General features: G+C 38.4%; 1 protein-coding gene and 1 long non-coding RNA gene across 5 annotated transcripts in view; one reads left to right on the forward strand and one right to left on the reverse strand.

Moving 5' to 3' along the window:
• Positions 1-20,721, forward strand: part of DCBLD2 (discoidin, CUB and LCCL domain containing 2) — a 48,065-nt gene extending 27,344 nt beyond the window's left edge. For all 3 annotated transcript variants that reach the window (XM_026112345.2, XM_064520917.1, XM_026112346.2), the window contains 10 exons: positions 1,241-1,374; positions 2,889-2,929; positions 5,776-5,991; positions 7,656-7,780; positions 12,943-13,090; positions 13,468-13,635; positions 14,645-14,738; positions 15,096-15,145; positions 16,291-16,428; positions 17,492-20,721. In XM_026112345.2, the coding sequence (XP_025968130.1) occupies positions 1,241-1,374; positions 2,889-2,929; positions 5,776-5,991; positions 7,656-7,780; positions 12,943-13,090; positions 13,468-13,635; positions 14,645-14,738; positions 15,096-15,145; positions 16,291-16,428; positions 17,492-17,934 (1,557 nt within the window). In that variant the 3' untranslated portion in view covers positions 17,935-20,721. The remainder of the gene's footprint in view (positions 1-1,240; positions 1,375-2,888; positions 2,930-5,775; positions 5,992-7,655; positions 7,781-12,942; positions 13,091-13,467; positions 13,636-14,644; positions 14,739-15,095; positions 15,146-16,290; positions 16,429-17,491) is intronic.
• LOC135330028 (uncharacterized) lies at positions 1,092-21,787 on the reverse strand. Of its 2 annotated transcripts, XR_010391743.1 has the most exons (4): positions 20,954-21,787; positions 13,443-13,593; positions 8,404-13,268; positions 1,092-2,008 (listed from the first exon to the last, which is right to left on the reverse strand). It is a non-coding gene; the product is annotated as an uncharacterized LOC135330028 (long non-coding RNA). The 2 variants fall into 2 exon arrangements; XR_010391742.1 differs by lacking the exon at positions 8,404-13,268 and having other exon boundaries at positions 20,954-21,344.
• Positions 21,788-22,357: the final 570 nt, after the last annotated feature.

The following is a 22,357-nucleotide window of genomic DNA, read 5'->3' on the forward strand; positions in this document are numbered from 1 at the left end:
GTTGGCACCAGTCCTGGTGTGAGCGAGGGGCCTCAGAGCTGCTGTGTATCTCTGTGTACTCCAGTGCTGCACGGTGCAGGAGTTCCTGGCGACAACTGTGTATCTCCTTGCTGCACTGCAGATAGCCACAAATCCTCTGGGAAATGTGGTGCAGGCAGTGCAGGGACACCGCTGTGATTCTGCGCAGTCGCCTGTCGCGGGGACAGGCGCAAAATGAAGGCTACTAAGTCTTTTTGTAACTGGACCATCTCCCTGCTCCTTGGCACACGACTTCTCTGTCAAGCCCGTTTGGGCCAGAAGGACTCACTTCTGTGCTGGAGAAGGCCTCCTGGGCTGGTTTTGGTCCAGGAGGCAGCAGAGTTTTGCTCTGTGCTGTGCTCCGTGCTGTGCTTGAGCGCCTTGATGTAGTGAGCCACTTCTGTTCTCTGCAGCACGGCTAGCTGGCAAGCCAGGGAAATTAGTCATAGATGACTGAGTGTTAAATGATGTTTTATTCTGTTGTGAGCCTATTTAAGCTTGTTTAATTTGTTGGAGAAATGTTGGAGAAAATGATGCTGTAGTAGTGCTTAAAATATATTCTTTTTTTGCTAGTTTTGCTCCAGCCTTGTTATAGGTTTGAGGGCCTGTTCTAAAACACTTGATGATTAAGCAGTAAATGTTGACTTGCAGGGTTAAGTCTGTCTTGTGTCTGGGCAGAAAAAGTGCAAGTGTGACTATACCGCATGTGTTAGCAGATCTAGGCCAACAATCTTCTGAGGGAGAAGGGAGGAACAGGGTGTCCTGCAAAAAGGCTTTGAGTGACTGATCTCAACTGGCCTGTACAGCATAGGTAATAGGAATCCTTAGAACAAATTTTATTTGTGTATTATTGTGCGTTTATATAGGTCAGATTGATGGATGGTTACACCATGTTCAACTTGACTTCCTCAGACTTGTTCACCTTGCTGTTTGCTTATGCCTATCTGATCATAGGTGTTACATTACAAATATATCTGGGCTAGGTGGCAGTGAAATCTAAAAGCTGCATATTGTGTTTTTATAAATTCCATAACAAAACAAAGATAAATAGTTTCTAAATAACAGGAACGCAATTAAGTAAGAACAGTTTCTTTATAGAATATAAGAACAAAGAATATGACTGGACAGTGGAGTATTTACAATATACAATGTACATTATAGTATTTATTTACAATTATTTATTTACAATGTAGTATTTGATTTTTCTTCTTCCTTCTTCAAGTCCTCATCACTTTGCATGGCTGGTGTTCATGCAGGCGTTGTGTCAAATACTCTGGGTGGCCAAATTAATGTTGTAATCAGCAAAGGCATTCCGTATTATGAAGGCTCTCTGGCTAACAATGTCACATCAAAAGTGTAAGTGTATTTCTTATGTCCTCCGTGTCTTTAGCACCATAGAGCTTGGCAATATCTGATCTTGGGAGTAATTTCAATTAGTGGAGCTGCCTGTTCCATGGGTGGACTCTGTTCTGTAAGGTCCTCATGGGGCTCTCTTGCTTTGGTATAATTATCAGTTTGTGGGTTCTTCGTTTGTTTTGTTTTTTGGTTTTTTTAACCTCTAGACCATAAAGATTCATTTCCCAAATTCTACAAGGAATGTTATCTTCGAAAATACAGGTGTGAGCATCAGCTCTGAACTGTCTCTGGAAAACAATAATTTGAATGCAACTTACAGTCCAGTTTCTTTTTCCTAGTTTGTCATTGCTAGCTCATTTTTTATTTTAATGAGATACTCTCATTCCCTTTCCATAAAAAGAAGGGGAAAATAGATATATAAGGTGGATAATATTTTTCTCATAGAACTTTGAATTTCACAGGATAGTACTGCACAATGCTAATCTTGTCGTCATGTCAAAACAATGTGCGTGGGATTTTCTTGAGGGAAAAGCGGGAGAGGAGGTTGGTTTGTTTTTTTTCCAAAGCTGTAGTGTTGTCCAATCTGAACTGTTGGAATTATTCTGCAGTGTATCCCTGTCTTTTTTACGAAACCCTAAAAAAAAAAAAAAAGGTGGTAAGTAATAACTGCTTTGTTTCGGTAGTGACACTAGTGTTAGGAATCTGATACACAAAGGTCACTTGCCCTTGGTCATTTCTACTAAATTAGAGAGAGTGCAGTTTCGTCCTGAGAGGCCTGACATTGGGTTGGGAAGCTCAGTCAGTGTTAGGAACAGGCTGTGTGCATTTGTGGGGAAATTCACTTTGGGAAACGGTTAGATGAAATCTGAATAATGAGTAACAGATTTCTGGGGATTTTGGAAATATCAGTACATAATATTTTGGAGATGGTGGAAATTTCTGAGGGTTTGAATACAATGTTTTTGGAAAATCGAAAGCTTGAATTTTTTTTCCCTTAAGCTTTCTCCAAGATTGAAGCATGACAGCTTTAGTTGAAATACACGAACTTGCAGAGCAGTGCTTGCATTCCAATTAATATATTGGTGTTTCCATGGTAGCTGTGTGTGGATGTTTGGAAAAAGGATATTGTGCAAGGGAAATCAGTGTAACTTGACAATTTATCTCAAGCCCCAGGAATGGAAGCGACCTAAGGATTCTTGTTTCTATTATTAGCTTAACTTAAAAAGCGAAGCATTTTAATGAACCTCTTATATTCTGCTGGGTGGATGTTTGTCTGAAAGCCTTTAATACAGATCGTATCTCTCTACTAGATTTCAGGTGAAAAGGGATTTGTGTTTAAAGTGCTGCAACTTGGTAATGGGAGGTGTTACTTCAATTGTGATGCAGTGCTTATTTGGGCGTATGTGCATAGGTTTCAATGGCAAGCAGTCAGATAAGAAAAATAAAGGAGGAACAGTTTGTTTCAGTTTTGTCCGCTGACTACCACAAAACCCAGCTTCTTTTGTTCTCTGCAGGGGACCATTATCTACCAGTCTCTTCACATTTAAGACAAGCGGTAAGCATGATCACATGTACTGCACGTTATTTTCGTACAAATATTCTGAGTAGAAATAAGTGTGCATGTGTTTTATTTCTTAATTTTTGTTCTGGTTAGTGACGGATTTTTTTTTTTACGGCATTCCTCTGTAATGTATTTTCTTTTAATTTACTAGCTCATTTTGGTGACTAGTTTGCTGAGTGCTTCATGTATACATAAATGAATACAGTATTTAATACTTAAGTTTGATGATTTTATTCAACTGCTTAGAGTCAGATCCATGTTTGTTGTACTAAGTTAATGTCCTCCCTATCTGCTTTCTCAGGCATATGGAGTGGTTGTCCTGCCAGTTGTCTTTTAAAAATCTTTTCCTGCTTACTAGTATTTAGAAAGCTTTGCTCATCCACAGAAAGATTCTTTCATGTTTTGTTCTTGTATTATAATCAGGTTTAAAGTGACTTTACTTCCATACTTTAAATGCACTGGTAAAGCAGAGTTTGGCACGTATAGTTGCTCTTTTTTTGTAACAGTTGTGTATTCTAGGGTTTGTTGTTTTTTTCTGGTTTTACTCTGTACAGTTTCTTTGTTATCTCTTAGGAAAGCTAGCAGAAAAGCCAAAATGATTCCTCAACTTCCTTGTTCCCCTTCTACATTTGTTCTTTCACCTGTACTTGTGTTCTTTGTGACTTTTCTTGGCTGTCATCTTGTTTTGCAATTGTGTACCACCTTGCTGCTTGGTATAATATGTTGCCCCTTTTTAAAGCTTTACTACTTTCCATGCTTTTATTTTGAATTGATTATCTTCTTTCCAGATCAATTAGCTGTAGTTTTCTAAAAGGAAACTAGCTTTTCTGTAGATCCCTTTAAATGTCATCTTTGAATGAATGTTAGAAATACCATGAAAATAGCGGCCTTTCCTTAGTCTCATAACTCATGCCATTTTAATAATAATAATAGAAAAAATCTAAAAAGAGCAGTGGGTCAGGATTTAGAAAGGATAATGTAAATATGGAAAATCATATACATTACTCCCCCCCAAAGTAAATAAATACTTTGCCTAAGTATCTGTAAAGGTCAGTCATGCTGCATGGGGAGGTAAAGGCAGGAAGCTGATGAGTGTGAGTGTTTTGAGATGAAAAATAGTACAACTGAGCAAAAATTAGAAAATACAATGCATATAATATTCCAGTAATCTCTCTCCCAGACCTCTGCAAGAGCTGGAACAAGGAATTTCACGTCTGGTAAGCTTATGACTAGAGAGAGTATTAAACACAGTGATCAGGGAACTACAGACACATTAGTTGGTTGCGGGGGGGTTGGCTTCAAAATGTATTCTAATAGTACTTACAAAAGTAATTAAATGGCCTGGAAATATGAAGAAATAGGACAAAATAGCATATGGCTTTTCCCAAAGGCAGGCTGTGGAAGCTAACATCTTTTTCTGATAACTAATTTTTCAACAAGGGAAATACTGATCTAGGTTATCTGGATTTCAGTGAAACATTTGGGAAATTACTGAATAAGCTAGAGACAAGATGTAGATTAAAACGTGTGTAGTTGGGTGGGTCAGAAGTTAGCTATAGGACAAAAAGGGCTGTGTATCGTGCTTAAATGAGGATTATCTGACTGTGGTGAAGTTACTAGCGCAGTTCTTCCAGAGGAGTTGATTGCATGACTTGGCACGAAATGGAGTGTTACTGATGTTAGAGGTGTGGTCAGCACAGAGGAAGATGAAACTTTTGTACAGGAAGACCTGACTGACTTGGAGACTCAAGTAACTGAAATTAGTTGAAGAGTCGTAGAGCAAAAAGTACTAGGTCAGGTAGCTAGAGATGGAGGCATTTCTGCTGAAAACTGGCAGCACTTAGGTGGAAATGAGAGATGATGAAAAGGATTCAGGTTTATGATCACAACGTATATAGTGACGTGCTGATGTGATCCTATGCTGTAGCAGTCAGAGTATTTCTAGTAGAGACAAGGAAGTCTTAACGCCATCGCCGGGGGCACTGGCAGGGCCTTGTGGGCACACGCCTGCAGGCTCTGCTCCTGTGGCTCGCTCAGCGCAGGCCTGGTGTGGAGGAGGCCGCGGGCGCCTGCAGGAGAGGGGCAGCTCCCACAGCAGAAGGGAAGCGAGGCTGGGGCAGACAGGCCGTCCAGCTGAAGGCAAACATTGCTGTCTACCGATATGTCCAGGGAATACAAGTCGGAGAGGGGAACCTCACTGGTACTGCAGAACATGATTTGTATAAGAGCAAATGGATATCCACTCACCACAGAGAGATTTAGCCAGGATTTCAGGAGATGTTTCCTAGCCGTCAGAGGACTATGATGTGGGAAGAAACTTTTGGTAGTAATGGTGACAAAAAATACAATTAATTTCCAGGAGGTGTTGAAGCTGAAGGGCAGGATTCTGACATGGCTTCCTACATACGTTTTACTGTATTCTTTAAACTAACATTGTGATACTGAGGTAGGCTTAATAAACAAATTATATAGGCCGAAAAAGGAAGCAGTGACCAAGTAGTCTGTTCCCCAGCCCTGCACCAACCATGTGATAGAGTTTTACACCATGACAGCTCCCCCAAGGCATCTGTTCTAGTGCTGAGTGTCAGCGGCAATTGAGAGAATGCCCACATTAGTCCTGGGCAAGCGAAAAGTCATTTAATGCTGAAGACCAGAAGTTTGGTTCCAGTGTCACTGGAAGAAAGCAGGAGAGAGCAGGAGAGTTTTGACAGTAGTGTTGTTATAGAATGAATTTAGATGTCAGTTTGTAACATTTGCATGTCGAGTTTTGAACTGAGCAAATAAAATCATTGTGTAACCTTGAATTTTCACTTTGAATCTTCACCTCTTTCATTGCTCAGGTTGCTATGGGACACTGGGGGTGGAATCCGGAGTAATCCCTGATTCCCAGATTACGGCATCATCTATTCTTGAGTGGTCTGACCAAGCGGGACAAGTGAACATCTGGAAACCTGAGAATGCCAGACTGAAGAGGCCTGGGCCTCCTTGGGCTGCTTTTATCAGTGATGAGCATCAGTGGTTGCAGATAGACTTGAATAAAGAAAAGAGAATAACAGGTAAGTGAACCTGGTGTGGCTTCTAATTCAAAGAAAAGAAGATTGGTACTAACATCTTTTTTCCAGTGCTGGGTTGTGGATAAAATCCAGGTAACTTTTAATTGCCATTACAGCAAGATTGGGTCCATGTCCTAGCTAATACACCGAAAAGCCTGGAATCAGTGATGAACAGTTTGAGTTCCATAGTAGAAAGCACCCTTTTCATCAGAACTTGTTGAAGTGATTCCTGTGTTTTTTACTGGAGCCTCAAGACTTCCCTGTTCCTGCTGATTGTCTCTTTGGAGCTACAAACCTATATCCAGTTCAGCTCAGTCCATTAGTAGCTCTGATACAAGTACCCTGACTCAGGCTTCTAGATTTCCCTAGTACCCGTCATGGCAAGCAGTGACTCCAGCAGTGGAGATGGGAGCAGTTTATGGCAACTGTGCGATAAGCAGAGGAAAGAGTAAACTGGCTGGCAGCCTCCCCCTCATCTCACTGCATGAAGTGGAACTGGGATTGCAGGCTGGGATGCTGGGTTTCCCCAGCAGAGTCCGTTGTGTTTTCCTTGAGCAAATGGACCTAAGGATGCAGACTGGTGCAGCCAGAATCTGGGCCGGACTCTGCTCTTGCTCCCCCAAGACTGTATTGGCCTGTCCATCGTGATTTAGGAGGTGTGTTTGTTTGGAGAGGCAGCTGGATGCGCTGTTTTCCCTGGCACTCCGGATGGTTTGCCTCATGCTTTTGGGTTGGGTGAGCGCATGGGTGAGTGCATGGTTGCATGAACTGCGTACTGCAGTTGACAGCAGCGTGGCTTATGCCAAGTAGTGAAGCACCAAGGCGCTTGTATGTTGGGATTCACTTCAGGGATAGCCTAAAAAGAGACTATCTGAAAGTAAACCAAGGGGTAGTGCAGCTGTTGTATCCTCTGTGCTAATGCTAGTGTTTCCTATTTTGATTTAATCATTCAGAGCTGTTTCCCTGTTGTTAATGGTCATGTTTGCAACCCGACTGAAGTCAAAATGTAGAGTGCTTTTTTAGAAGTGCTGGCTTTAAGCCTGTTCTGAAGCATCCTCCTTTGATCAGTTTGGGTTTGTCTCTTCCTCAAATGCAGGAATTGCTGTATAATCTCAGCTGTACCCCCTGCTGCAGCAGCTGGGGGCTTCCTGTCATTATGCAGCTCAGGTTTACTAGGTACCTACTGTTTTCACCTCCACCAGGGGTGTCACCAGGGAGTGTTTGTATTTTTACATTACTACTTTAATTCCTGTGCTAATAACCTTCTATAAAACACCTTTCTTGTACGAGTCTCTCAGTGATACTGAAGTGCCTGCTTTAGGAAGCTACAGTTCTGTTAAAAGTGCTTCTAGGCTGTCAGTACAAAAGCAGGGAAGAGTGGCATTATCTGCAGCTGCAGGCCAGAAGTGGGCCATGGACCATCAAGAAATGGGGATAGGAAAGTTGAATCATGAGAACTAAAATATAAAAGTAACTAGAATGATTTAGGAAGTTTCAGTCACTTGTAGGCATTGCAGATCCTGATGTCTTGTATAAACTTCTCCAGATATAACTGGACTAGTGGAGGTTCTGTCCAATTTTATAACTCTGATTTTAAAAAGCTGATATATGAATTTTTACAAACTGGTAACTGGCTTTTCTATAACTGGAAACCTTCATTTTCACAGGTATTATAACCACTGGGTCTACCTTACCAGAGTACTACTACTATGTGTCAGCCTACAGAATTTTATACAGTGATGATGCACAGAAATGGACAGTGTACAGAGAACCTGGCATTGATAAAGATAAGGTAAAAATACCACACATTTTCTAGGTATGTTCTAAATAGATTTCAAAATTGTAAATATGATCGATTTTGGTATGGTGAGGAAACGTTAAATAACTACTTTTCAGTGTAATTTGAATCATAAACAGCATTTATACAGAAGCAAATGTGCAAATATGTAAGGATCTGAAGAACAGTTCTGAAATTCAGAGATGACTATTTGGAGATAGGAATATTCTTTACAAGAACGTTCTGTTGCCAGTAGTAGGCTGCTTGGTACTGCACCCCTTGCAGAATGATCAGACTTTTTTCAAAATAGGCTTTATTTTTTCAAAATTAAGATTTCTGATTCTCATAATATAGATACTAGGGCATTGTATAATTTCCTTCTTTTACAATTTTTCTGTTAGTATTGCTTTATTTGACAAAATACTGGTGAGTTTCTCACTTGATATAATAGAAGACCTTCCTTGCAGAGAGGAATTTTTTTTTTTTTTTTTTAAATGCAGTGCTGTTTTCAGATTCCAAATGCTTACTTGCCGCAAGAAAAATTACCTAATGGTAGCAACAAGATAATCTCATTCTCCCTGTGTTTAAAATTTCTCAGTATTTAACACATAGTAAAAATGAGAAGATTAATGCAATACCTGTTCTTCCCAGTGGTTCACATCAGATTTTGCTAAAAAATGATGGGATTCTTTCTAATCTCACTGGAACTAGGATTTTCTCAGTTTTCTTAAAATTCTGAGATGCAGTTTGCATTACTTTCATAGGCCTGTGGTATCATATACAAATGGAAGAGAAAAGCTAGTTAATTTAGGATCCTTTTTCAGTTGATCTCATTAAATCAGAGTCTTTCATTTTCAGACTTCCTATTTAAGATATATTTGGTTTTTTTGGTCTATGCAACTACTGAGGGAGCTCACAGATGTCAACCACAAAAGAGCGCTTGGCATGTTTTCCCTCCATAAAAATTCCTAGTCCACTTTGCTCCTTTTTAGAAAGATAAAAGCACAGTTAATCTTAACAGGGGTAAATCTTAAGCCATACTTGATTTTCTTCTGTTTACAATGGATTAAAAGTGTTTCCAGGTGGGATATGACAATCGTTTCCACTCTGTCTCCCTCCTTCAAGTTTGCCTCCAGATTCTTTCTCTTGTGGTCATAAGGCAAACATCTTATAAACGGTATTCTGCAGGGAGCTACCTGTTTCTCCCCAGTCCCCATCCCTGCAGATGGTCCCCAACCCGTAGATTAAGCCACAGAGCGTCCTGCCAGCAGATGAAATAAGGGACTAAAACCTCTGCACTTGCTTGCAGTTCTTGCTGAACAGGAGAGTGCTGTAGTTGTTTCCCAAGTAGTTGTTTTAGCTGAGTTCCTAGCCAAGTTTAGCAGTCTGAACTTCAAACTTCTGCCTGGGAAACTGGAAAGGATTTCCTGTGTTTAAAATACCTTTGCTGTTGCATTTCCAACCCTACTGTTGACGAGGTGAGATGTAAAAGTATCTTGCTTGTTAAATTAAGAGATTTTTGACTGCTGGACATCATAATCACACTGGGAAACCTTCCTGAAAGGAGGAGATGTTGGTGACTGTCAGGATCGGTCCATCTCCTTGAACCTACACATGAACTAACAGACTGTTAGTATGAAGTATTCAAAACAAAAACAAGAACAACCCTTTTGCTAGCTTTTGAGTGCCCTCTTCTGGCCTTAAAGTAAAATACTGGTTAACTAGAGATTCCTAGCTTCAGGTTTCATATTTAATATTATTTGCCTAGGAAACCTTTGTTGCTGTTGCATTATAGTCTGAGCATGTTCTTTTTCTTGCATGTTCATGAAGTGAAACAAAATGTGGAGTTCAATTATAGGTAACTTTTCTTTTCTTTTTTTTTTTTTTTTGCACTGTTTATGTCATTATGTGCAATGTATGAAGATGACTACATATCCAAAAAGTACCAGCTGTAATGGAAAATGTTGAAGTGACACACAGAAAGGGGGATCAGTATGGTTAATCTTTAAGACTAGGGTAACAGATCTTTCCTCTGCCTGGCTTGATCTCATTTGATATAGCTTTGCTTTTAGGTGCATGTGCACATTTTTTTTTCCTTTGAGCCTTACATAATTGCACACCAGACAAATCAGGAGTTACTGTTCATTTGTTTTCTGAAAAATGATTAAAACTGACAAACAATGGTGGTCTATGTTGTTTAGGAGCTTGGAAGCTTTTCTAAGGATTTCCAATAGGCCTCTCTGATGAAACTATCAATCACATAGAGGTGTGCTATTACTCCTTTTCTTAACCTTTTTAATCTGTAAAATAGAAGAAAATGTTTGAATTGAGCAGAGATGACAGGTTGAAGTTGCTCTGTTGAAAAGATCTGTTTGAAAGCATAGAGGCATTTGTAGGGAGTTTGAGTATAAATGGACTATGAAAGTGATTTCTCATCAATAAACTTGCACTGTTTGTATTGAGCTCAGAAGCAAATTTTTGTGCAAAAACCAAATGAACATGAAATACTGAAATGCAGGCAAAGTTGAGTTAGTAGCCTGATATTTGATGTCAAAAGTTGGTCATAATAAAAGCCTGGAGTAAGGAATTACTTTACTGTTGATCTTGTTTAAAGATAATAGCCAACATTAATGATTCTGGTTGTCTTCATTCTTTCATGCTTATCCTTAGAAACCTGAAGTGAGACTAACTGTCAGACAGTGTTGCGCAGCTCCTGGAGATCAGAGACACAGGCTTGTAGATTTTCTATTTGACTTTTGCATTTGTTGCTAAAGTACGAGATGCTGCTTGTGCCTCCTTTTAGTAGTGGCAATTGGCATGATAACAGCACAAACAAGATTATAGTACAGTAGTTTGGCCTACGCATGTCCTCTCAAAGATTCAGCATTGTATTTTGTTTCGCACTTGTATTTTTACCAAAAGAAATAATCCTCTGGTGTGACCTGTAGCTACTTGTCAGCCTAAAAATAAAAAATTGTAATAAAGAAATCGCCTTCATATGTAGAAAAGTTGCTGTAAATTGGAACCCAGTGTTTTGTCCCTCTATTCTTGTGATGTCTCATTAGACTGTGAATATGTGAACATGCAGACTATTTTGTGGACTGCTTTGTATTATTCATTTATTTCCAAAATAACAGCCTAGACTTGCCCCACCATTTAATCTGTCTCCATTCCTTATAGGAATATTTAAGCATAATAAGAAGCTTACATTCAGAGTCCTCTTCAAAAACAGGATAAATGTCACAGAGAACCATTTACTTCTAAAACTAAACTACAGTAAGTTGGGGAGGAATACAGACTATATGCTTTCAAGGCAAATAACTTGCATTTCCCACATACATTCAATTGTACCTAGATTTTTAGTATCACAATTTTTGATATCATGAATGGGTTAGCAGTTAGTTTGGTAGGATTATTTGGATACCAAAAAATAAAAATGCTGGTAACTAATAAAAAAACAAATGCAACTCCTACATGAAGTATTGCATTTACATTTCAATTTCTTTTTCCCTGCATAGCTAGATTGACTTATATGTTTATTTCATCAGTCAGTGCTTTCAAACATGAGAACAATTACAGAGTATATAATGACAAATCAAAATTTTTGCACATTAGTAGTGCTCACAGGGCTTGTGCATCTTTTGGGAGTGGAGACAGACACGTTGTGTGTATCAGGGAGCCCAGGCATCAATCCCTTAAAGGCCACTGGGGTTGTTTTGCTGGGGTTTTTGGTTTTTGAATTGCTGGTCTCTTGGAATAATTGTTTACTTTCAAACCTGTTGGATATTGCAGTCATTCTGTTAAAAAGACTTTAAACTTTTTAAACAGCAGTGCAATAACAGAATTACCTAATCTTGTATATAAAGTATGAAACACCAATATGGATTGATCAGAAGTGTGTTAAAACTCTTAACTGCTCAATTTTATGCAGATAGTTCAGCTGTTGTGCAATACAATGACTGCACTTACTAGTTGTAAGTTGTAATATTTATCAAGTGCTCTGAGTGAGCAGAAAAATCCTAGGTGTTTATGATACTGACTTTTCAGGTTTGTGTAGGTAAGTGCCATAATTCTATACTACATAATTCCACTGCAGTGTTGAATATAATTTGCAAAATCTATACTGACATTTTAAAAATAAACATGTCATTCCTTTACTATGTCCCTTCTGCTGTGGTCTGTGTTGCAGTAAGATCCAAGAGATGCATCTGCAGTGCTGAAGCCCAATTGCTAGGCACTAACAGGGAAAGAAAATTCACTTCCGACCTAAAAGACATTAATACTGAACCAGAGTCCTCCCAAAGAAAATAATGGAATGGTTTACTTATTTGGCCTAGTCTTCTATATTGTTTTAAGCAGCTCAGCAAAAAACCTACAGCTGGCCAGAAGTTTGTAGATAGTCACTGCATGATGCAGAGCAGGCACATCTGCTTACTGTTCATAAATTTCAACCAGACAAAGCAATTCTTGTCAAATTATGAGTTCTTTGTGTCTGAATAATACACCAACAACACTTTGGCCAGCAAGGACTAGCGGTGACTGATCAGCTTTAGCTCCTTCTTTATGCAGATTCTGCTCCCTTTTCTTCCTGAACTGAATGGTTCCATGTGAGATTGTGAACTAGAGATCTTACATTCTTAACCCCAGTCCTTTTATTTTGCTTGCAGTTTAGTCTTTGTAGACAGCAACCACTAGAGGACAGTGATTACATACTTGACTTTGTCTCTTAATTCTTCCCAAAAAATACCATACCCATTCACAAAACAGACCATGCTTAAACTATTACACTGTATGAAGGCACTGGTAATTCCTGCTTTTCCCTTGTCACAACTGCCTGCTATATTTGAGGAGTAAGTGGAAAATACCAAGACAGTACTGAGTTAAAATTATTTCTCAATGCCATTAGCATGCAGGATATTTTGGTAAAAGGTAAGCCTGGGTAGCATTAGTAGACTATTGCATGGTACCCTTATATGAAATAAGGCAAGAGGTACCCCCCCACGCCCTTTTTTTTTTTGTGCAGGGCAGGGGGAAGGAAGATGTGCAACAGCACTGTTCTGGGGTGAAATATTCTCAGGATTCTGCACTGCTTACTTTTGGTAAATAAAATTCTGTAATTGGTTGTACTTAGCATTACATTTGTATAACATAGTCATTTTTTTTTTTCCCTCCCCCAGGTATTTCAAGGGAACACTGAATGTTACCAGGAAGTTCGCAATAATTTCATTCCACCTATTATTGCACGTTTTTTTAGGATTAACCCCTTAAAATGGCACCAGAAAATTGCAATGAAAGTGGAACTCCTGGGATGTCAGTTTAGTATAGGTAAGACAGCTTAAAGCCTTTCAATTGTGCAAGACAAAATCTGTGAAGCAATGAAATATGTTAGTAAAGATTACTTTGTAAGTAGATTTTTCAATGAGGAAAAAAACCCAGTTCTTAGCTGAGCAATCCTTCTGTAACTGGTACTTCTGTGGGTTTTTTTAATGTTATGAGGATTGTCCTGTAACAAAATAATATAGAAAATAAGTGTTTCAAAAGACGTTACTTGCTTTCCATGTTTTTTCCCCTGCTTTTTTCCTTTCCTCATCACATAACATAGACAAAAGCTTTAAAATAAAAATGGGTCCGGCTCTTTTCTTGAAAAGGAAACATGAAAAACTAGCACTTCAAATACCTTTATAAATACTTTTCTTCTAAAGGCCGTGCTCCAAAAATTACCATGCCGCCACCACCTCAGAACAATGACAACAAGAACAACGATTTCAGTGATGACTTCATTCATTCAGTGAAGACTTCGTTGCAGACAGATAAAACAACTTTCACACCTGAAATAAAAAACACCACAGTGACTCCCAGTGTAACCAAAGGTATCTAAACTTAAGCAGTAGAAGTCTGAGAACTCCTTACAGTACTTTGCATATATTTAAGTGGTTCTTCTGCATTTAACTTTTCTCCACAATCTTTATATGCTATAGCAAATGATCACTTTTAAAATACTTATTGTTGTATTAAAGATGCTTATGATAAAAATGTGCAGTTGCATACTGTATGCAGAAACAGAACCAGTTTTATAAGAGATGTAAATACCAAGTGCCCACTTTTAAAACTGCTGTTTAAACCAAGTTCAGCTTTTAATTACTGAATAGACTTTCCATTAAAAGAAAAAGTTGTAACTTGTACTTCCCTTCAGAATTAATTAGGAGTAACTGCTTTGTTATTTAATTTGACAATTTCTTAAGACAAAACACTTTTGACATAGCTAATCATCTTTTACAGAGCAGTCATGTTGGCATGAAGTTTGAAAAACACATCGCCTGGCAGCATCATGTTGTTTATCAAACAAAATGGTCAGAAAGGGAGCAAGATTACTGCAGTTGTAGGCATTGATGAAGCATCTTTTGGAAGGCAGCAGACAGCATGGTCTAATGTCATATGCAAACCCAGCCTAGACTAATTGTGATTAATTATGACAGTACTGTGATACTTACTTCTTGTAGGAGGGACAAACCTAAGTGGTTGCCTATTCCTGGCCTCTTTTGCTTTTCTTTGTTCATAATAAACTATGTCTTTTTAATAGAAAAAAGATCTATTTATGACAAAACAAACATTGATTGTGATTTAAAAACTTAAAAAAATGCTGATTGTGCATATATGTAGAAGACCTAGCTGTTAAAGCATTGATGTTTAAACTGTAGGAGCATCCAACAGGGTAGCATAGCTGCGCTATAGCTATAGCTGTGCTATAGCATATCCAGTGCGATAGACACTATAAAACCATTTGGAAAACGACATGCTTTTTTCCAAGTCATTTTCAAACTAAAAACTGATTTATGAGAAGCTCTTCTGTCTTATACCACTTTGTTTAATGACTTTCAGATGTGGCATTGGCAGCAGTTCTGGTTCCAGTATTGGTGATGGTCTTCACTACTCTGATTCTTATCTTAGTTTGCGCATGGCATTGGAGAAACCGGTAAATGAATGGATTAATAGAAGTACTTTAAATCAATGTTAGTCTGGTGTGTGGGAATAAAATATTTTGCATGTATTACTATGGGAACTACATGGTCTGCATTTCTGGAAAGGCTTTTTTTGGAAATTGTGTTTGTGAGAAAATGTTCATTTTAATAGCTAGTATGATGAAAACTGCTTTCTGTAATTATTTGCATCAAAAGTGCTTTTCCTGAACAGATTTTTCCAGTAGCAGCAGACTGGTAATGGGAAGCCAGGCTATTGGTGCCTGTACCTGACCACCAGTTACAGCAGAGGGAACAGTTGCACCTTCTGATAAGCACACAAGCTAAAATACTCCCTTTTCTTTCTCTCATAGCAAGAAAAAAACTGAAGGCACTTATGATCTACCTTACTGGGATCGTGCAGGTAACAAAAATGGTTTTATAAAAGCCTTTTCTTGGCACTCTTGCTTTAATACGTATTTCAAATTGCAGTAACTTAGATATTGTCCACTAGCAGAAACTTTTCTGTAATGTTGGTTATCATAAATATAGGGGTAGTGAACTCTGAATTTCCTTTCTGAGCAGACTTTACTTTTGGTTCTTTGTATTTTCTTCAGAAGTAGATGTCTTTTAGCTACAGCTTTAAAATTCTTTTAGTAAACAAAGTATAGAGCCTCTTAATTACAACAGATGGGAAAAACTCATTTCTAAGGAATGTTTTTATACAGTTAATAATCAGTACCTGGTATTTTTTCTCTTGGAAAAAGCCTTTCATCTTGGCATACATGTCTTTCAAGTTTTATCTTTCTTCACTGCCCTATTAAGAGTGGGATTACTTGAATCCCCTTTTAGGTGGATTTTTTCCATTCTTGCATTCTTGTTCCCCATTAATTTGAGATCAGACGCTTCTGCAGAGCAGCACTTATCAAGTGTCCTGAGAACTCTTACGCTAGAGCTTAAAGACCTGGTGAAGCAGTGGGGTTCTTACTATCTATCTGACTATGCTTCATTTTTCTGTCCTCATTTTGGTAGTCCACATCTGTGCATTTGTTCACTGACAGTCTTAAGTGTGCCTTAGCCTTTAGGCAAGAAATCTTTTAATGATCTTATTTTTTTATTTATTATATGTCCACTTCTGATAGGTCCAGGCCTTGTTATATTAGAATGTTACAGTCACAATGTCCCATATTTAAATGTTAATAATGGACATGCTGGATTTTTTTCCTGATTGTTTAAATATCAGTGTTCAGTATGTAAGTGTGTTATAAACGGACTCTGAAATTCAGCAGAATGCACTTTCAAAATATGTTGTTCTATTCTGTGGACCCTCTCTCTAACCCCTCTCACAGGTTACTTAAATTTTGTTAAACACTGTCCTGTGTTTTTTGAATCTGCTGACTGGTCATGCAAATACTGATAAATACTTTCTTTACCTGCTACTACAAAATGTAAGCTCAGTAGTATAAAAGACTCTCTATTCAGTAGCATAAATAGCTACTGAATACACAGCACATCATACATATACATTCTTCCTTTTTTTTTTTTTTTTTTTTTTTAATCTGTATGAAGGGTGGTGGAAAGGAATGAAGCAGTTTCTCCCCACTAAATCAGCAGAACATGAAGAAACTCCTGTTCGCTATAGCAGCAGTGAAATTAGTCGCCTAAGACCAAGAGAAGTCCCAACAATGTTACAGACAGAGTCTGCAGGTACTTTTTATTATTGTTGTGGGGTATGTAATATATGTGAAATACCAAAAACAATCAGGAATTTTGGCTGCATGTTTGTTTTGGTGAATAGAGCAGAAATTAATAATTCTACTGATAAATACACTTCTTAAAATACAGGCTGATTCAGATCTGTTCTCAGAGTACCATAGAAGTATATTAATTTACTGATTATGTGCTATGGATAGACATTTTTGCAAGTAAATATAATAACTCAGTTTCTTTGCTTGTACTTGTTCTTAAAACTCATGAATGTCTCTCTAGCCATGTTTTCATGCACTGAAAATGATTTCATCACATCATATTTACTCATAAATCTGTAATCTCTCACATGGTTTCCTGCAAAGATTGTATGAATTAAGCCATCCCTTCGATTTGGAAAACGAAGAATTACTGGTAATAGGATGTGCCCGTTTACTTGGTGAACCAGTCGTTAGAGGAAGATGACTGACTCTGCCTTTGGGTCTGTGTTTACTCATTGATGGCAGAAATACGCAGACCTGCAGCATTCTGGCTTTACAGCAGGCAGAATTACTTCTTTTTTGGCTGCCAGCTTGTCTGTTTTTACCCAGCTATCCCATTTTCTCACTTCCAACTTTTGTTATTCAGATTACCTGTCAAACTAAAACATCTCAGCAGACCATGTGCAGGCTTGCTCCCCCACCCCCACAAGCCCCCCACCCCAACCACATTTGAGCCAAAGCCAGCCAGGATAATTTCATTTAACTCAGATTTTCCAGGGAAGCAAGTTTCAAAAAAATGTTTGCTTTAAGGCAGATTTGCAACATGCAAAACTGCAGCTTACATGGGAATAAGTGTTACAAACCCGAGAAGTCAGGATCTCACAGCAGAAACTATCCAGCAGCTTGGAACTGACTATTTTTTTTCTGAAGCACCCGGCACTGGCAGACAGAGCCCACTGGTTTGATCTAGGATGATAATTTCTGTGACACTGTTGATAGGATTTATTTAATGTGATGCCACTGTGGAAAAAAAAATGCATTAAGTGTATTTGTATTTTGCTTTGTTGGGGCTTGCTACACAGAGTATGCTCAGCCACTGGTAGGGGGAGTTGTCGGCACGCTCCATCAGAGATCAACCTTTAAACCAGAGGAAGGTAAAGAAGCAAGTTACGCTGATCTGGACCCTTACAATTCACCTATACAAGAAGTTTATCATGCTTATGCCGAGCCACTGCCTATAACTGGACCGGAATATGCAACTCCAATAATCATGGACATGTCCAGTCATACCAGCACACCTCTTGGCGTTTCTTCTATTTCCACCTTCAAAGCTGCAGGGAATCAAGCTCCTCCACTAGCGGGAGCTTACAATAAACTCTTATCTAGGACAGACAGTTCCTCATCAGCTCAGGCACTGTACGATACACCGAAAGGGCAGCTGGGGCCAGGTGCTGCAGATGAGTTGGTGTACCAGGTACCACAGAGCGTGCCCCATTCCACTGGGAGTAAGGACGAACTGAGTTAGCTTGTGAGTAAGGTAGGATGACGGCAAAAGTGGCTTGCTTTTAAAAGCCATCTCCTTAAAGCTCATAGTTTCGGGTTTTTTTAATCACATTGTCTTAATATTATTTGTCTTAAATAATACAGTTGAACCAAAAAATGTGTTATCGGAGGTCTGGGCAACCAGTAAGTCTGCCTTTTCCTGAGGGTATACAATTACAGCATGTTTCCTGAGAAACTGTGGACTTTTTTTTACTACTGTACAATTGTCTGTCAGACATGAAAGAAGAACTTTTCAAGATTAACTTCAGCATTTCACAGATGTGAATTATAAATTGGGAGAAATTGCTTATAGTACAAAAGTCAGTAATACAGGTCTTGCTAATGGTACTATATCTTAAAAAAAAAAACAAAACTCCTAAAATCTATCTGTAAGCACTGTAGCTTCTAAAATTCATTTTCCCCTATAGAATAGCTGCACAACTTCGAACTTCCAAAAAAACACTGTTGGGACTGATGGCAAAAAAAACATTAGCATCGAGACCATGTGGCCAGGAAGTTAATTTACATTATTTCAACTTTTGTTCACAGAATTGGGAATCACCAGATGTGTGTTCCTCACACGCTTTTCACACTATTTTTCTTATTTTTCTAAAACTAGAATCTGCTAGCTCTATAATTTGTTTTCTCCTCTGTCTGATCTTAAGCTACTAAGTCCTGTTGCTTTCTAGAGATACAGTAGGCACAGACTAAGTCTTTTAAGGAAACGACAAGACAACTGCTTTCACATTTTCCCTAGTAAGTGAAGGCTACTCTGAATAGTGTCTGCCTTCAACTCAAACCTCCCCCAAGTGGTCAATCTGCAAGAAGTTTCCAGGTGTTCAAGGTGACCAAGTTTGGGAGTTTTTTTCCCCCCAAAGTATCTATTGTTGTGTGTTTTAAGATGTAAGCATATACAAAGAAAGATATGTATGTACTTCTGTGCGTGCGTAAGGAAGCACACAAATATTCTAATGGTGCATAAAGTTGGTGTTATACATGCATTTAGCACATATGGTACATTTTAGCACAATTGGAAAACTTGGCCCTAGGGCTTTTTTAAGATTGTTCCTTATTAGAAGTATAAGATTGCAAAACCTTTGCTAGAGATGCAGCTTGTTTCAAAGTGTACCAATTTCAGAAGCATTTAATTAATTGAATATATAACCTTTGAATGTTCCAGTTTTCTCTATTACGAAAACATTGCAGTCTTCTATTTGAGATAACATAGACTAGTTTTATTTAGGTAATCACCTAACGAAAACAATTTGGATGTCTTATTTGCCATTTTTTATCTTGTTAGAAAGAAAGCACAGCCTTTTTAATATAAATATAAGTAGTAGAAGAAGCTCTTAAAAGTAAAGCCATTTTTATTGTAACAGCACTGTTGGGAGGATGCTGAATTAACTTACAAATGTGAAAACCCCCTAGTTATACATTAGCCCAGTTTTATGGACTTTTACTGTTTTGTTTTTCTATGATGTAATTCAAGTGAGCCTTGTTTATTGCCTTTGGTCCACATACTGGATGGATAACATCCAAAGAGAAACTAAAATACTGTTAAAATGGCTACCATTACATGGTTATACCAGTACAGTGTTCTAACTTACCACTTGAAAATTTGTTTGCACAGAAGCTGTAACACAGTAATGCAACATTATTTGTGGCCTATTCAATATCTAGAATATGTTATTACATACACTGTACTGCTTTAAAGCCTACTTCTACAATTTTTTTCATCATGAGAATGATTCTTTAAGAATTGGGTGTCTAATGCCTAAATGTGAATATGAAAGTAAGGGGTGGTATACAAGACCAATTCATGAAAAGGAAATTCCTGCATATAGTTTTGTTTTTTGATACTCTTGCAACTTATTCTGCTTGATAAAGCTAGTCTGCAAGCTTTGTAGTTTTGCTTAAAAATATTGATTGTTCTTACCCATCAGTAGCAACTATGATTTTGAAATTAAAACTGAGGTGATTTTATTTGAAGAGTGGAAGGTTGTTCCTTTGCATGAAGATATGACATACTGATTCCAGCCAAGTGAAGAGCCTTCTGCTTTCTCAAACCATACCAGTTTAGGCTAAGCTGCCATAAAAATAAATGGATGTGTTCAAGGCAGTAAAAATAACACTCTTGGAAACCTGCATTTAATTTTTACTGTAGGCCAGGTATGGTATAACTTACAGGTATACCATAGGCCAAGATGGTATGAGAATTAAACAGTTCCTCTACAGTGGACTGGGTTATTCTGAAGCAACATTAATACAGTTTAATTATCTGAACGGTGTGAGCAGTTGACTGAAATGGCTGTTTAAGAATGTAAGTTCTTCTTATGAAAGAAGTTGGTCTTACACTTTGCTCCCTGCTTTCAACTTTGAACATTTTATCTGCTGGGGTAAGGAGATAAGGTTGAATATGTAAAAGTTGGGTATAAAACGTATGCTACAAACTGCTAAACACTGATTCACAAATATAAGCTGCATATGACACACCTAAGGTCAGCATTTTCCTGTGTACAATACAAGCAGAGGTACATTTAATGAGGCTCTTTTTTACATATAAAGAAATATGGAAATAAAATGCATTTCAATCTTGTTTGGAATAAAAATGGCTTGAGTATTCTCCCAAAATGTACATTTTTACCTCAGCATGTATTGTAGTTGCTCAGTATTTGTATATGTTGCTAGAACTTAGATTGTATAAATAGTGAGGCGTTTTTTATGTATGTTAAAGTATTTTAAATAAATTGTACATACGTATTATGCTCCATATCTTTGTATTTCTTAACTACAGATTAATTAAAGTAGGTGTTTGGAAATGCAAGGGCAGTATTTATCAGTTCATACACTACAGTGGGGGTTATGCCCTACCTCGAAGACTGACACTACTGTTTGCTGTGACATTATTGCTGGCAGTAGGTGTACACAGCAGCCACCCAGGGAAGACTGATTCCTCCCTCCCCCATGTCACCTAACATTAGAAGTAGCAAAAAGACACTTACCAGAACTGGGCATAGCTGCAGTCTGCTGCATGGACAAGTGCTATTTACAGGCAGGACCTTTCCTGGAGTTACCGAGTTACCAGCTGGCTCTGGAGTCCTGCAGGAGGAGGGGCTGAGGCACAGCACAGGCAGCTGCCCCCTCTGGTACTGTAATGAGGTAGGCAGGCTCTGCTCCAGGATCCTGCACAGCTCAGCTGTGGTGACCACCTGACCTCCCCACCTTGGGCAGCCTATCAATCATCTCTGCACTGGCAGAGGCACTGCTGGTTTAGTTTTTAACCAGACCACAGGGATTTTCCACATCCAGAAAAAGCTGCTTTTGTTTTCAAAGCCTTCCACGTCTTCATTTTACTTCTTGCACTACAGCGATGCTCCTAAAGTAAAGGAGTAATTGTGGTTTGGTTTTTTTGTGTTTTTTTTTTTTCCCTTGCAAATACATGAGGTTTAAATTGGGTCCTAACTGGCTTAGTCTGGTGCTTGGCAATTGAAACATTCTTGTAACATTACAAGCAGCTCGGTCCTCAGAATATGAATGCCAGCACGTTTGCAAGCTTCTCTGCATTACTGAACTGCTATGTTAGAGGCCTTGTTGACACAGCCTCGAATAGGACAGCCATCTGTGTAAAGCAGAACATGAATCACTTCTGTACCAGCCTCTGCATGTTGCTTGGCATGCATCTCGTGTGAAGAGTAACTTACTTGAAATACTACTACTTGGGTTCAGGCTGCCTCAATTTCATGTTTAAGGTTCTGCATATCTGAACTAGGGGAGGAGAGAGAAGAGGAAAAAAAATGATGGAGATGTGTATTTGGCTTTGTGAAAGTGCTTCAGTAGCAGATGTAGTTTTGACAGGAAAAGCCCTTTCACACCTTAGTGCACATCAAAGGGACTGAAAAGCCTCTTGGCCTACCTTTTTTGTTACTTTCCTACAGCTGCTTTAAAGCAATAGCAAAAGCCTATAAGAAGTGCTTAAGGTACAAGGCCAAGCAGTCTGTTCACTTCACAAATACAGCATTATTTCTAGGAAGAAAAGTTTTCATAGTAGTAAAGCCTTTCGTGTAAATGAAATTTGTCCTTCATCCATAACAAGGGGTGTTCATACTTACACTGCTTTGGTTTATACTGATGAAAATAAAACTTACTTAAGGAAAACTTTGAACAGACAGCTTTCTTACAAAGCTGATTTTTCTTTTGACTACCATGTACAATAAAAATTGCTCAATGATAGTGCCCTCACAGACTGGCATCACCCCTTTTCAATATGTACATTTCTTAGATGTTTTACTGGTAAGTCAAATTTGAGGTGTCCAGTAGAGTGACAAGAGTTGTTCCTTCCAGCTGACAAAGTGAATCATAAACTTCCTGTACAGGACATGAAAAGTGTACTGCAAGCATAAGTAAGT

The sequence above is a fragment of the Dromaius novaehollandiae genome, chromosome 1 (genome assembly GCF_036370855.1).
Source record: "Dromaius novaehollandiae isolate bDroNov1 chromosome 1, bDroNov1.hap1, whole genome shotgun sequence".
In the NCBI taxonomy this organism is placed as follows: domain Eukaryota; kingdom Metazoa; phylum Chordata; class Aves; order Casuariiformes; family Dromaiidae; genus Dromaius; species Dromaius novaehollandiae.